A 16,555-nucleotide genomic window follows, 5' to 3' on the forward strand; every position below is an offset into this window, starting at 1 on the left:
AAGATTGAAAGAAATAATGATAAAAAAAAAATAATCAAACAAAATAGATAATAAAAAAAATGGTATTAAAAAATTTAAATACATTTTTAAAAAGCCTTCAAACTATGCAACATGCTTTTTTTTTTTTTTTTTAGAAAAGCTGGTGTGAAATTCAATTGTAATAAATTGTATTTAATTTTCAAAAAAATAAAAAAATAAAATAAAATAAAATAGAAAATAACAGAATAAATAATAATAATAAATAAAATAATAGAAATAATAATATTTTTTTAAAGAAAAACCATGAAATCAGGTAATTACGGCCGCAACAATCCTAGAAATCCTGGTTTGTGTTGTGAAATATTGTAGCTTTGATAAAAATGATATTGTTAAGACTCCTATACAATCAATAGTCAGTTTATTAGACACATCTGGGTGAAGCTAGTCCAGTCTAATACAGCTGTCCTGCAATAAATCCTTCCTGAAGGTTATAATGTCTTCAGAGACGTGTTGATTTAACAGTAGGATCATTGTGGAGGCCGCAGTTTGAGCTGCTGATTATATAATGAGAGGTGTTTCTCATATTTCGTCCACCCCGTGTAAATCAGTGAGGGCACAGTCTAAAACACCTCTCAGTATAATGCAACAACACACTGGGTGTTCATACGGCAGTAATCTTCACTGTCTCTTTTTGTTGTGTTTCAGACAGGAACCTGATTAACGTCTGGAGACTGCAGCTCTCACACCATTATTACTCGCGTGTTAATGACCAGCACCGTCTGGGGAAATGTAAGCAAACTTTTTTTGTCTTTTATTTCTCTGCGCTGGCGTGTCAGAGGATGAATAGCTGCTGCTGCAGCCACATTAACGTTAATGAAGGAGGAACCCAGACAACAAACACAAGACGCTTTGAATTGCTTCAGTCTGAACCAGCCCTGATTATTATTCTGAAGCCGTACCTGCGCTGAGAGTCATGATCAAAAACTTTTCCTGTGATTCAGGAATATGAGCACAAACGGCAGCTGCTCTGCACTTAGTCAAAGAGAAAGGACATGACTCAACAATCCGTCCGTGGCCTTCATGTATTAATGGGTTTCTGAGAAACGTCTTTATCAGATGCACAAACCAGAATGACCGAGGGTTCATGAGGAGAATAAAATGTTTTGCACAAATCACAAAAGTAATGCTCAGAAAATAATCATGACTCCGAGCTGAGAATGAAGAATTAGCTGTTAGCGTGAAGACGTCTGCGCAGATCTCTGGGTTTAATACGGCGGTGGATAGTTTTACACGGAAACATTTGTTTTAGGGTTAGACCGCTCGCTATCTTACTGTGTTTATGGATGTCATATTGAGGGGGAATAATTAGACGCACATTACAAAGTAGGTCAAAAGATTTTGACCTGACGAAGATCTAAGTCGGATCGCAACGTTGTCTTGATTAAACCTTTGTGGTGTGGAGTCAGAGTGCAGGTGACACTTTTTTCTTCATGTTTAATAAATACTGAAAACATTTATCGGACTGATTCATGTTTTACCTGATGTACGTTTAGAGTTTCAGTGTTAAAACAATACATCGTGTTTTTAGTGATCGTTTTTGAGAGACAAAAAGTCAGTGTGTGTGACTGATGAATAATATTTACTAAATCGTATTTCCTACGAGTCAAATTTTGTGTTTGAAGCGCATGGTTGCTGCCAGCTTCACTGTGTGTGTATCGAGTTTTTGGTGATAATTTCATTTGGTTACCGAGGGTTTTAAAGTGCGGACAATATTGACTGGTACTTAGGGTGCTTTCACTCCCGCCCTGTTTGGTTCAGTTCAGTCCAACTCAAGTTCATTTGCCCACTCAGTGCGGTTCGTTTGGGCAGGTGTGAACACAGCAATCACACTCAGGTGTGCACCAAAACAACCAGACTGAGACCTTCTTGAAGAGGTGGTCTCAGTCCGGTTACAAAGGAACTCTGGTGCGGTTGGTTTGTGGTGAGAAGGTGTTTCGACCTGGATGTGAAGCAACTGCAGTCACATGACACATTGTTTTGGTTAAACATGAGCATGTTACAGTCCTGGAGGATTATTAATGTGCACCTCTTCCTGTACTGCCTTAATATGCACATTCAGCACATCCAATGCATCAAAACATTGTTTTCTAGTTGGAGCCGCGCCTCGTTTTCAAACTGTATGGTTTGACTAAAATGAACAATGACAGCAATATAGTCCACGATGAGCAGCGCTAAAATCAACCTGCGTAGTTGTCCCTCCATTGTGACATTAGAAAGTGTAACACTGTAGCTGCTCCCAATTAAAAAAAAAAAAAACTTTATTCTATCATCATAGTATAAAAGGACAACGTTTTGAGCCTACCGGCTCTTTATCAGGTCACTCGTGTTGAGACATCTCAGCTGGTCACATTTATAAAATTAGTGGGCAACACCCATGGGTGTGGGCAACACATCAATAAATCACAGAGCATAGAAGTCAGCCTAAGCCTTAGGCTGACTTCTATGCGGGGTTAGTCTCGCTCACCAGACCTTTCTCAAGAAAAGAAAGGTCTGGCTGGGCCAACTCTCACTTTGAGATTGGAGAAAAAAACGCCCCGGCTGCTTGTATTTCTTTCAACCAATCACAATCGTTCTGGGCGGTGCCACAGCAACGGTGCGCTAGCAAAAATATTGCTGGGGGGGAGGCGGGGGGGGTGGGGGGGGGGGGGACAGGTTTTGGTGTAACACGCCCACAAAAATATCGCCTACAGGACACGAACCATGGCAGAAAAATGGCTACATCCCCGCAAGATCAAACACTGCAAAAGTTAGTAAAGGACGTGTTGAAAACTGCAACCGGAGGTGGTAGGGCGGGACTTCAGCAGGTGGCTCGTTCCACCCAATGAGAGGCTGATCTATGCAGCGAACTTCTGCCCACTCAGACTAATGTGGGGTTAACCCCTATTTCTAATATTGTTGTGATGTATTTGTTGTTATATGGATTGATTGATTTATTGATGTGTTGACCACACCCATGGGTGTTGCCCGCTAATTTTATAAATGTGACCAGCTGAGATGTCTCAACACAAGTGACCTGATGAAGAGCCGGTAGGCTCGAAACGTTGTCCTTTTATACTATGATGATAGAATAAAGTATATATATTTTTTTATTGGGAGCAGCTACAGTGTTGCGAGTCTTTTTCTTTCTTCCTGTTGACGTCTTTTCGACTCGGCACCTGGTAATATGGATGTGCGTGTGTCTACCTCTCCTTGACATTAGAAAGTGTCACATTTGTCTTGCAAGTGTACTCTTCTTCAACGTCTGCTTTACTTCCTGGATTTTTCCCACATGGAAATTCTGACCAATCAAGAGCAGGTTTCTCACACAAGGCATTTGATCTGGTCTGCTTGTAAATGCTGCCGTGAGAACATGAAACAATTCTAGGCGATTATACAACTTTGTGACAACACGAGTCCCTGATTCAGACCAAAGGAGAAGACTCTAGGGCTGAAACGCCCCTCAATAAATTAACTGGATCATTTTAACAACAGGATGTGTTGATTGATTTATTTTAACATGAAATGTAAAAATTAATTTTTGCTGTTTTTACTTGAAGCATCACTAAAATGACTACTCAATTATTAAAGTAATTGGCAATTCTTTTCTGTTAATCATTGAATCAACTAATTGTTCAAGCATTTTTATATTTAACATACCAGTGCCAGTACCAGAGTTGACATACAAATGGGAGTATTAGTGGAATATCGGGTTTTATTAGCCATGTAAAGAGATAATCTGAAAAAGATATTATTTCTACTTAAGGGCAAAAAACATGAATATCTTGTGCACGTAAATGTCGTCACCACAGAAAACTGTACTTGTGTTCAGCGACCTGCTGCATTTCTAAATGCTGAAAATGTCCATGTTCATGTGATGTCATTGTGTCAGTGAGTGTCCCCTCTGCTGCCTCACACACCTTTGATTATGTCAGTAAAAACGCTGCGCTCGAGACAGGACACGTCCGTTCACAGCCATGTTTACCTGAAGTGCGTGCTACATAAATGTGTCTGGGCGTTTTAAGAGTCTGCCGTACCTTGATGCCCTTGGTGTCCTCCTCATCAAAGGAGCCTATGTCGAAAGCATCTGCGGCGTTCACCTCTCCCCGGGGAGGAATTAAAGGAGGAGAGTACTGCGGGCGGAGGGAGAGAACACAAAGAGACAGTTATCAGTCAAAGAAGAAGAAGAGGAGAAAATGGCAGAAAGAGAGACAAGTGACAGAAGGAGGAGAGTGTGAGCAAAACAACAAGGCCACAGTCCCATAGCAGTGCTTCCCTCAAGTGATGGGGTAACCATGGCAACTGTGACTGTACCGGACTAATGACTAGTGTAGCTCCATCCACTGTCGCTTTACACAGAGAGACATGAACCTGATCTGCTGCAGATGGAGACCACATGATTCCTATCACAACAATAACCTATATTTCCTCTTTAATAAGGACGATACCACTGGTTTTACACGTTTGTCACAGATGGTACACAGTTAAAAACACGGCTAAATATGTTTTTGATTTCTAAATGTATTTTTCTTTGAGGCATCTGTCCACATTTATACTGAAAATAAAAGGGTCAAAAATCATCTGGACGATCTTAAGATACTGACACATATTTAGGAACAGTTTTGTAGTAATTAAAACAAATTATTTCTTTGATCTCTTTCATTCAGCTGTAGTGCCACGACTTGTACTTAAAGGTCCAGTGTGTAGGATTTAGGGGAATCAAATGGCAGAAATTAAACATAATTACACAATAAGTATGTTTTCTTTGGTGTTTAATCACCTGAAAATAAGAATTGTGTTTTTGTTACCTAAGAATGAGCTGTTTATGTGCAGCTATGTTTCAGTAGCCCAGAATGGACAAACCAATCGCTGGCTCACAGAGGACCATCCCTTCTTCAATCTCTATATTATCGTTACTCAAAGAACATCTGAAAGGACTCTACTACTACTGTAATTTGTGTTTCTCTTTATATCTTTAACAATTTTGTAATACGTCTTCATCTGGAACTCTTTTTCAGTTATGCAATCTTTGTTTTTACCTTTTTCTTTTATGTATGGTTGTTAATAGGGAAGACTCTCCTGCACAATGTTTTAACGTTTTAACTTCTTATCCCTGTGTTTTCTGTACATGTATGTATGTTTATGTACATGTATGTGCAAATAAACATTGCTATGGCCACTGTAGATAGCAACCTCTCTCAAAAAGCAGCTCTGAGAAACACAGATTAGTAACGTGAAACTGCTTTATTGAGTGTTTTGACCAGTTTAAATCACCTGCTCCTTTTGTTTTGGAGAGGAAGAGACTGTGGATAATTCAGCTCCCAATTAAAAAACCTCCTGAACAATGAACACTGAAGGAATTCTAACCTGGAGAAGTTTCAGGTGGTTGCAATCTGCAATCTTCACCACTAGAGGCCACTAAATCCCTCTAAATCTGACACAGTGGACCCTTTAAGTTTGATTATTCATGTCTGAATAACAGGAATTTTACAGTTACATTCCATAAGTACTTAAAGCGACAGCACAGTTTTGACTCGAGTACAGATAATTTCTGCTGCATCTTATCTGTAGAGTGAAATCTACAAATAAAAACAAGATTTATGTTGTTGCATTCTTCAGTCCACAAGCAAATACCAACGGATTTGAACAAATGTAAAACAATTTGACAAATAAATACATCCTCACTGTATTTCACATACAATATACAGCTCTAACTTCAAGTTCATTAACAGAGTTTTGTTGCATTTATGAACGAAAAGTTTTGTTGCATTTCAAGACTTTGCATTTTGCATCTAAGTGCAGGTGGGAAAACTCAGCTTTTTACCTTATTTATGTGGAATTTAAAGCAGCTGTGCGGAACTTTTTACCATGTATAAAACTGTCCCTAGTTTGTATCACCTCCCCTTGAAGATCCGCATATTTATTTGAACCCAACAGCAACAAAAAAGCCTTTCTCTATATGGCTATTTAGCGTAGCCTCGCACGGGTCGGACACAGCGGAAGTCAGCAAACCAGAATACGGCACCCGAGGCGGAAGTGATTCTGCTCGCCCGCAGCGGCCCGCAGCCATTAAACCACAGAAGAAGAAGAGCCGTGTTTACACAGAGTGTTCCCTCGAGTAAGCGGTACGCAACGGGCATTGCTGAACACATAACAGTTTTACCAGATGTATCTATAAGGACTTGGTTGTACTTTCGATGTCATGGCGGATAAAGAAGGAGCACCATCTAAAAGAAAAAGAACAAAAGAACAGAAGAACAGAAGAAGACTAAACGGGACAGTGACAGGGCTCGAGCCCAAACGCGTGTAAACCTCGGTCGGGCATTCACCAAGTGGAGAGAGCTGAGAGATTTGAAAGGTTTTAAAACTGATCCCGAGTTGGCCCTTTTCCTAATCGACAGGTATGTCATATTTGTTTTTATTTAGAGAATATACCGCAACTTGTTAGACATTGTTTCACTTCAATATATGACGACATGGAAGTTATAAGCAAGCGTTTGTCTAGTAACGTTAGCTGATGTGAACCGCTTTTGTCTTGTAACGTTGCAACAAACGCCACAAAATTATCTGTGACTGTGACCATGAACACAAATATACAGCAGGCAGTTGTCCTCAGTTTATAAGAAATTCAGAGCTACACCAGAACATTTATGAACAGGTCTTACTTTACTACTAACTTGTGTAAAGTTAGCATGTTTCCACTAATTACTTGGACTGACCTAACGTTAGTAGCATTAGCTTTGCAAGCGAAGGCTGCAGGTAACAGCTTTGCTGTGTTGGATTAGATCAGAACAGAAACACGACAGGAGAATTTACTGAGTCATTTTGCTGTTTCCACTAATTACTTGGACTGACCTGACGTTAGTTAATCCTCTCGCTCTCCAAAACAAATGCATGCGGTAATTGCCAGTTGCAGTCGAGATTTTACGACACCAGGCTGTGGGTGTCCTACCGCTTCGACCTAAGGGGCGCTATAATCAACAAAAACGAAAAGTTCCGCACAGCTGCTTTAAAGTGGGAACGGCTTCTTTTCCTCACAGATAAACTAGTTTGTCGGGTTGGATGGATAATAGAGTTGGATAATATTTTTACGTAAAATGACTCACAAATTGTCGTATACTGTACGTTTGTGGATGTTGTTTTTATTTGATCATAAAACACTAATGTCTCTCCACAGATAGATACGATGCCCAGGCTCAGGGGCCCAAAGTGTCAGGGGGCCCCTTGGCCTTTACTTGCAAAATGTCAAATGTCACATTAACACATCGCGACCAGGAAGAGATTCAAAATGACCACAAAGAGATGCAAAACCATCACAAATTGGTGTGTCTGGCTCTTATGTAGGCGAGGTGACGGGGCTATTTGCATATCTGTGCCCAGGGGCCCATTGTCACATTATCCGCCCATGGCTGCAGCAGACTTAATCAACACTGGAGTCTACAAAACTGTGCCCACATTGTAGAAGCAGCTTTTGATCATGTTGTTATTGTGCTTATTGATCTGAACAAGTTTTCTAGCTGCTTTGTGAACCTCCTGTCAATATAAAGTTAGACTGTTGTGGTGTTATTTGGGCGTGAATGTCTAATTTAAAGGGCCAAACCAGAGTTTTTCTCTTTAGCAGCAAATCACATGTATTTGGGCTGTCACCTTTCCAAAAAACAAATTCAACAAATGGGAACTATGAGTAAGAACTCAATTGTTTTAATTACTACAAATCTACACACAAGACGTTTGACTCTTATGTTCGACAGAGGTTAAATTTTGTTGGAATGAAAATGGAGTCCGAGATATTTTAAATATCTAACAACATCACAATGTTAATGTCACATAATGTGGACATTAACATTGTGATGTTTTGCAGATGTTGGGTTTTGTTCTCAAACCTTAACTGAATGTCGTTATTCTCCTTTAGTCATACGGTCTGTCTCTTTATATATTTGACTATATATCACTCTGTGTTTTTATATGCTGTTTGCTTATTATATTGCTCTTTGTTTTGTAGAGTTTACTTATCATAGCGACCTGTGTTTCTCTTTTTATTGAATCGTACTCACATATTGCTTTGTGTTTTTTTTCTACTGATGCTTCCTGCTTGCTCTCTGTCCCTCTGCTGCTGTAATGTTAATGTTTCCCTGCTGTGGGACGAATAAAGGATTATCTTATCTTACTTCAAGGTGATGTTGGCATGAGGCATTTGGAAGACCTTGGATTGTGGTTTGCTGTTGAGTTTTGCTGATGTTTGAAAAAAATGACTGAAAATGACCATTCTGTGTCACACTGAAAAGAATGAGGTTGATTTTTGGGGCAGGTCAAGTGTTCTCTCTGGCAGTCCAATACAGCTGCAAGATGTAGCATCCATTGTCGTGCTACAGTTAAAAGAGGGTGCAGCTGTCCTGCAAGTGGGCGTGGCTTCAACATATTCAGCAGACATGGTTTTGAAACATAATTTTATACTTGGCGACTTTTTTGATCATTCAAATTTGGCTGGGTGCTTAATAACGTGACGACATTACACATATTTATTTTTGCTTTAACAACACAACTTAAAACCAACAAAACATCAGTGTCATCTGTCGTCAGCGCTCTACGCTGATGTTGGCATGAGACATTGTCCTTCTTTGGTCCAGCACCCACAACACTGGACGTTGAGATGTGCGTGTCTCTTGTACTGATTTTGATAGATGTGTCCTGACATTGAATTTTGGTCACCCGACGTCACAACTTAAATTCAACCAACTATCAACATGTAATAATGCTGGCGGCCAGCTGGTTAATTTAGTTTTTTCAATATGCTTTTTGACCCTTTTGTGAATATAAACCAGGACAAAACATTCAATACCTGTGTTGTTTGGGGCTTGAATGTTTGAATTTTAAAGGGCAGTATAATATTTTTTTTACAAATCTGATCTCTTTATCTACAAATCCTGCATGGCAGGGCTGTTCTTATTTCAAAAGATGAAGTTGAAAGAATAAAATAAACCTTTACTTGGCGTAAAGCCGTGGAAACTTGCAGTTTTGCAGCCGCCATGGGGATAGAGCGATATCAAGAAGCATCAGCAAGATACAGTAAATAAAGAGACAGTAACAAAAGCAAAATGTCAGAAATATGAGAACTAAAATGTATATTGTTTGTATTAATTCAAACATAGGCTAATACTAAAGTAAACAGAGGAAACAGGGGCCTTCAGACTTGTTGCATCACTCAAAGCAGTTGCATCTTTAAAAGGCCGACACCAGAACAACACAGGCTCAATAAGGAAATGTTGAAAAAAAGCTGCAGCACAAAGAACAAAAAGAGGATTCATGCAGGAGTCGACGCTCACTCACCTTCTGGAGGTACACCTGCTGCCAGTCAATGCCTTTGAAAAACTGATGTTCCTTCACCTCTGGGGCTCTGTGAGAGAAAAGGGTTTGTCACACACAGGTGTTAGTTTCCATCTGCACACTAGGTGGCAGTGTTTGCCACATTAATCCCCTCCGACAAACACTCCTAATCCTGCTATTTAACCATGTGCACACCCTGTGCAGACACTGATCCATCACTCCACTTTAGTCATAAGCTGATGCGAAACGACAGCGCTGATGAAATTAGTGATGAACTCGGCTTCTGTCGGATCACTTGCGTCCGTTTCTATCCGTCTTCACCGGGCCGCAAACTGCACCGCCCGGTGTCTCCGGCCTTAATGAGCACATCTACCAAAATCTATCAGACTGATGAATTCATTTGCACGCCTGTGGACACAGACGCTGATATGGCACGAAGGTTAATGTGAACTTTAGTGTGTGTGTGTGTGTGTGTGTGTGTGTGTGTGTGTGTTGGGTGTCGTACCCTCGGCCCTGACAGCCGAGCCTCTTAGATACGTCTCTCTGCAGCAGCCCCTCCAGCAGGTCTTTGAGCTCCGCAGTGAAAGAGTCTGGCAGCTCCACATTCTGCGAGAGGAAAGGAGGGAAGGGAGGGAAGGAGGGAAGAAAGAAGGAAGGAGGGGGAGAAAGTGAGAATGGGGTGTTTGAAAATAGACTGACATCATTTGCACCTACAGCACAAGGGTTTGCAAAGAAGTCTGACACGCTCGGTCTCCTCCTCAGACAAAAATGCTCCTGCATATTTTAAATGGTTGACTTTTTTAGTCTGTGTGTCCAATGATGGAGGAATGTCAAAGATATGTGGATTGTGCAACATAAAAATCACTATTATTATTCTTTTTCACTTCTATATGGGGGATAAACCACACTCTAAATATGGAACTATACTTCCCATAATCAGGAGGCTTTGCTGGATGAAACGTCACCACACTTAGCTACAGCTTCAGCTCCGTATTTGAGCTTATATTTTTTTTACAATTTAATAAATTAGCACCATTAAAAGTATGCTGAATTATCTATTAGCAGCTCCTGTTTGCAGTGTACCCATGGATGTATGGATTAGTATCACTGGATTACTTCAATACTGAAGAAAACTTAAAAACGTGACATTTCTCAGGCAGGTTCTGCAGTTATGAGGAGCACCTTCTTGCTAAGAGAGCAAATTTGGACGCAAGCTGCAGCAATCAGGAACTTGAACGTAACTAAAATGCCTCCATCAGCTGTGACTCACAGTCGCTGCTGGTGTTGTTGACCATGTTAAACTTCAGAACTGAGTGAGAGCGCTGCAGCCAGTAGCCGCCAAACAGGCTGCATTGTAAACACTCAGGGCATGTTTGCACCATCAGAGCATATTCAAAGCGTGCAGCCCGAGGCGGTGTTATGTAGTGGTTTTCAATGAGAGTAAGACATTTTGCTCGCTGTTTTTGTTTTGCTAAGGAACCTTGCGCTTTTCCACTCTATGCAAATGTTTTTGCAAGAGTGCTCCGGGCGCCTTGAGTTGAAAAAACTTTAACTCAGAGCAGGAAAAGCGTCCAACGTCAATGGTGATCTTAAGTGCTATATCAGTTTTAACTTGGTTAAAACTGAAGAAGCCTCTTGGACGAGAGGTGAGACGTCGTCAAGAAACTCAAGCAAGTCCAGTTGTCTACGATATAGATCACCATGACCTGGATGACTGAGAATCTTCACCAACATCAATGGTGAGTCTTCCCCTTGACCAATCAGATGAATTGAGAGGCAGCCCTTCTGTGGTGGCGATGACAGCAAGTGGTAGCGTACATAGTTTGTGTCAAGCTAATGTTCGCTCTGTTTCAACGTTGCTCTGGGCAAGCTGCAAGACATATCTGCATCAGGTACGACGATTGACAGCAGATTGTCACACTGTCCATGACTTGTTCTAAAACAAGCCCTGAGCCAATTGTTCAGGCAAAGCTCTTGGACCAGCTGGTGGTACTCCTTGTGATTTCTCCTCTGTCCAACGGTCTCACACACCCAAACGGACCTCAGTTTCCCTGTGACCAATGTTTGGTTTGGGAACAGCCTCTCACCCTCATCAAGAGCTCAGCAAGTCTCCTCTGCCTGTCCGCTTTTTAATGCAGATTTTAGAGTACAGATTTGTGACACCTTTGTAACACCTAGCAAAAATTAAAGAAACACTGGAACAAGCTGCCAAAAGCACTCTAATCGAGACAGGCTTCAACAACAAGGGGTAACATGGTGCACCAAATGTTTTACAACATGCTGTCTGATTGGTGTCTTCAAGTGCTTGTTTTTGCCACTGACAGGCCCAGATTGTCATTATGGGAGTCTGACAACTTCTGGAAAGGATCCCAACAGAGATAGACCTTGTTCTTAAAGAGAAAGATCCTTTTTGTTTAACCAGAAACAGCCCTGTAATCGCTATCATCAAACCCACCAGACTCCATTTAAATAATCAGCTATTTTATTGTTGTAAAACACACTTTATTTAAAGTCGACAGAGACAAAATAAAACTCACAAAAGTTGTCTTTGTTTGTCTTTCCACTGTTCCAACAATCACCAACTTTCGTTTGGTTGAAATAAACCCGCAATTCCCCCAGTTAGATGTGAAAATAAGATGGCTTTATACACGCTAAAATTAGTGTTTATTTGAATGGAGTCTGGTGTTAGGCAATGGCGGTTTCAGGGCTGTTTCTGGTTGAACAAAAAGGATCTTGCTCTTTAAAAAAGGTCTGTCTCTGTAGGGATCCTTTCCATAATGTTTCTGACACTTTAAGCGGGTGTACAATGACAGTGCAAATATCCCGGTTTCAGAAACTGTTGCTCCCATTAGTCACTTAGACACAAAAACATGGGAAATAGGATCCAGTTTTAAAAAAAGAACCCTTTAAACTTTCGCCACACAGTTTAAAAGCCTCTGCTTTAGCACAGGTCAGCCTCCGCCTTTTTATTTTCTTGCTAATGAGCTTTACGTTCTGCTTCGTGGAGACGTTTCCGAGTGCAGAAGTGCCAGCTATCAGGATCTGCTCCATCCCTCCCTCCCTCCATCCATCTCTTCCTGTCTTGGCTGCTCAGTTCTTCACTGCCGTGTTTATGTAATGAGCCCATTCATCATGTTTAATAAACACAAAGACATATAGAGCAGTATTTTTAGCCCGGTCGGGGCTGAATCGCAGCCTTTCCCCCTCCCTATCTCTATCTCTCTCTCACACACACACACACGCACAGACAAGGATTAAGGGGATAAACCAGATTAAGTGGCTGGATTAAAATCCTAATCTGGATTTATTGTGATATGAAAGATCATACTTTCTCTGTTTAAAGGTCCTGCTTAGCCAAACAGCGTCTCTATTTGTGTGTGTGTGTGTGTGTGTGTGTCTCCACTGCTTCATGTCCCGACAAAACACATAAACGGACACAGAGATTTGGACGCGTTCCACCGTGATGGACAACTGCTGCTGCCGCTGGCACGGACAGAGCGAAGAGGAGCTGAAGCTGCGCCGCAGAAAAAAATTCACTCCACAGTTTGTCACTGTAAACTTGTCTGTGCTCAAACACAACAGGTCGCCTTTGCAGGGCTCTGGCTTGGATGTGAAGAGGAGGAGGAGGAGAAAAGAAGGAGTGGGTGAGAGCAGATATGTGACTGGGTGGGCTCAATGGACACCATTCATCTGGAGTGTTTGCTGAATCTGACCCATGACATCAAACGGCTCGGCAGTGTATTCCTCTAACGGACAATGACACACTCAATACACCGCGTCATTTCCACTCAGCATTGTGTCTCAGACCTTTCGAAACGCAGGGTCAGGAGGGTTGGATTATCTAATATCCAGCCTCAAGACTTTTTTTTGGCGCAGACTGAAACGTGCCAGTGGGACAGAGCATCTAAATATTACCTGAGCTTTAAAAACCTGATGATGCCACCTTCTGGAACTTGTACGTTCAGTCAGAAAGAAAAGAGATTCAGTTTATTATTATCAAGTGAGACAAAAAAAAGGTTCAAATCCTCACGTTTGAGAAGTTAAACCAAGCAGAAGTTTGGCATTTTTGCTTAGAAAACTGCAAATATGATTATTTGCAGCTCTGAAAACATGATACTTTACCATCATATCTCTCAAAAAATCTCTCTCTACTTATTACTTCCACAAAAATCAATCTACTTCTCTTCCATCATGAAAAATCTACTCTCTGTTTCAAAAGTTTAACAGCTAGACACAACAGTTATCAATCTATTTCACAAACCAGCCGAGATCCAAGCACAGAAATCATCTTACGTTAGGGTTCGCATGTGATTCATGAAACTTGACTGCTGATAAATACGGCGGCTAAAAACATCCTGCCCTGATATATTCTGGGTTTACAGGCCTCGTCCTTGAAGTTTACGACATGGAGAGAAGTAATACGACTGAGAAGAGGAACTTCTCTGAGCTAGTAACGGAAACACAGACATCCCAGGTCCAATACGACCAACTCATTCTGTTTGAAAGCCGAAAAAGTGGCATCAAAGGAAATCAGAAAATGGAGTACAGAAAGAAATCACAGCTGAGGTTGTTATTTAATGTATAAATCCATGATATGTACCAACCTATGGCCTACATGTATTAACCATATACATGTTCCGACCTGGATGTGAAGCAACTGCAGTCACATGACACACTGTTTGGGTTAAACATGAGCATGTTACAGTCCTGGAGGATTATTAATGTGCACCTCCTCCTGTACTGCCTTAATATGCACATTCAGCACATCCAATGCATCAAAACATTGTTTTCTAGTTGGAGCCGCGCCTCGTTTTCAAACTGTATGCTTTGACTAAAATGAACAATGACAGCAATATAGTCCACGATGAGCAGCGCTAAAATCAACCTGCGTAGTTGTCCCTCCATTGTGACATTAGAAAGTGTCACATTTATCTTGCAAGTGTACTCTTCTTCAACGTTTGCTTTACTTCCTGGATTTTTCCCACATGGAAATTCTGACCAATCAAGAGCAGCTTTCTCACACAAGGCATTTGATCTGGTCCTCTTGTAAATGCTGCCGTGAGAACACGAACCAACTCTAGGCAATTATACAACTTTGGAACGACATGAGTCCCTGATTCAGACCAAAGGAGACGACTCTAGGTCTGAAAACAGCCTTAAGGTGAGCTCAGGGAAACTTTCCACCTGATGAATGTGGAAACAAACTGAACAAAATCATTCTGTGCAGTGAAGCTCAACATATTTTGAGTGGGAGGGGCTTTAAATTTAATTAAAAATACACAGATTTAAAGCAGATGAAACTGAAATGCCTTCTGCATTTCTCAGCTTCCTTATTTCTTTATTTCTCTTTAACCACAGATCCTCAACTCTCTGAGTAAACCTGCACTGGATGTGGCTATAAATCCATTTGACCCAGGTGGGGGGGAGGGGTGTACTTTAACTTTCCAGCTTGGCTGCTCGCTCAGTTTATCTAAGCCGGGTTTCTGTCATATGCCTCATCTCCTGCGTCTTCCCATGACACAGCAAAGTAAACACACAGCTGAGTGTTGGATGGCAGCAGGCGCAGAGACTAAAAGATGACCAAAAAACAAAGACATTTATCTCTGTCAGCTCGGAGACACGCTGTCGGCACATTTCACACAGGTACATCTGACTCTTCTGACTTGGCGTGCATCAGGTGTGTGTTCACATGCAGCACCGTGTGCATAGGGATATACACATCTGTGTGCAGTTGGTATTACTGTAAGGTAAACACGGGCCAAACCCATGTGTTCAGGGTTAAATAAAGACTCCTATGTGCTCCACTGTGTGTGTTGACACAAAGACTCCTTGTAATATGTGCATCCGCCATCATGTGCACCTTTTGTCACCGCGCAGAGCTCTAGGAAACATGTACATGTGTCTTACCATGGTGAGCGTCATGCGGTCAATCTCATGTTTGTCTTTGGTCTTGTGCTGTCTGAAGGGACTGTGCCTGAGCGGGAGAGAAGAGACAGACAGACAGATGATGAGAAAACAAATGTTTGAGGAAGTACTCAGATACTTTGAGGATTTCACAGGCTCTTTGGAGGGTTCTGCGCTTGAAATGTTTGATTTCACGGCAGCTTTTCTAAAAAACTGAGACATATTTTAAAACGTTTTTAGGCATTTTTCTGCAGTGAAATGTGGGAGCAGGTGGGGATTTTTTTTTTTTTTTTTACCTGTGTTGTATTCTTTATTGCTCTCTTTTTTTGTTTGTTTTCTAGGGATGCACCAAAATCAAAATTTGTGGCCGAAGCCGAAGCCAAATAATATTAAACGCTTGGCCGAATACCGAATATTGTTGTTTAGTTTTTCATTAGTTTTTGCAGATGAACCCCCTCCAGATTAGTGTTGTCACGGTACCAATATTGGGACCCACTGTACGATACCAATGAAAATATCATGGTTCTGAGTAGCATCACGATACCACAGCGAAAATGAGGCAGATGTGCCTTTTGTCATTTATAAAAAGATAAATCACTTTTCTATAATACATCAATAATATTTCAATGGAATAAATTACTTATTGACTTATTCATACTTCAAAAACAGCATCAATAAGTGATTAACATAGGGGGGGTCAAAATAAAATAAATAAATAAAATAAGAATCAACCATCCACCCTCCTCCCCTGACAAGTAATGAACAGTCCCTTCATAAGTAAAGAACAGACCCTAAAGTGCGGTGAGGTTTGTGGACCGTGAACGGCTCGTTTCTCCTCTGTCACATACTTGTGTTCGGCTGGCTCGGCTGTTCAGGTACTTCTGGGCAGTCATGACGCCAAGAAGAGGATATTATTGGAACCGACTTCTCCATCGCCAGTAAGCCGATGGCCGCCGTATTTGACAGGAATACATTACTGTCTATGTCTGTGACCCCCGTTCAACCCACAACCGATGGGATTCGCCTTTCGTTTCTGCTGCTGGTTGAAATCTGTAGGCTGCTCGCACAGCGTGCTGAATGATTTAAGCCTATTTTGCTCGCTCAAAACTATTTTTAGTCGTAAATGCGAGTGTGGTGACGGACGGATCGCCACACTGCCGACATTTTACTCCGCCCGTCACGGCACGCTGTTTGATTGCGTTATCAAAACACGCCGCTATTATTCGGCCTTGCTTTTAACTTATTCCACTGAATACCGAATGTGTGTTTTTTTTGCAATATTCGGTGCATCCCTATTGTTTTCTTATTAGTT

The 16,555-nt window shown here is 41.3% G+C and overlaps 1 protein-coding gene across 1 annotated transcript in view; it reads right to left on the reverse strand.

Annotated features, from left to right (window-relative positions):
- Nucleotides 1–16,555, reverse strand: part of grk3 (G protein-coupled receptor kinase 3) — a 102,028-nt gene that overhangs the window by 3,687 nt on the left and 81,786 nt on the right. The window contains exons 14-17 of the mRNA XM_033646570.2: nt 15,247–15,313; nt 9,845–9,945; nt 9,343–9,409; nt 4,053–4,148 (exon numbers count right to left, since the gene is read on the reverse strand). Of these exons, the coding sequence (XP_033502461.1) occupies nt 4,053–4,148; nt 9,343–9,409; nt 9,845–9,945; nt 15,247–15,313 (331 nt within the window). The remainder of the gene's footprint in view (nt 1–4,052; nt 4,149–9,342; nt 9,410–9,844; nt 9,946–15,246; nt 15,314–16,555) is intronic.

The sequence above is a fragment of the Epinephelus lanceolatus genome, chromosome 19, assembly GCF_041903045.1.
Source record: "Epinephelus lanceolatus isolate andai-2023 chromosome 19, ASM4190304v1, whole genome shotgun sequence".
Taxonomy (NCBI): Eukaryota; Metazoa; Chordata; class Actinopteri; order Perciformes; family Serranidae; genus Epinephelus; species Epinephelus lanceolatus.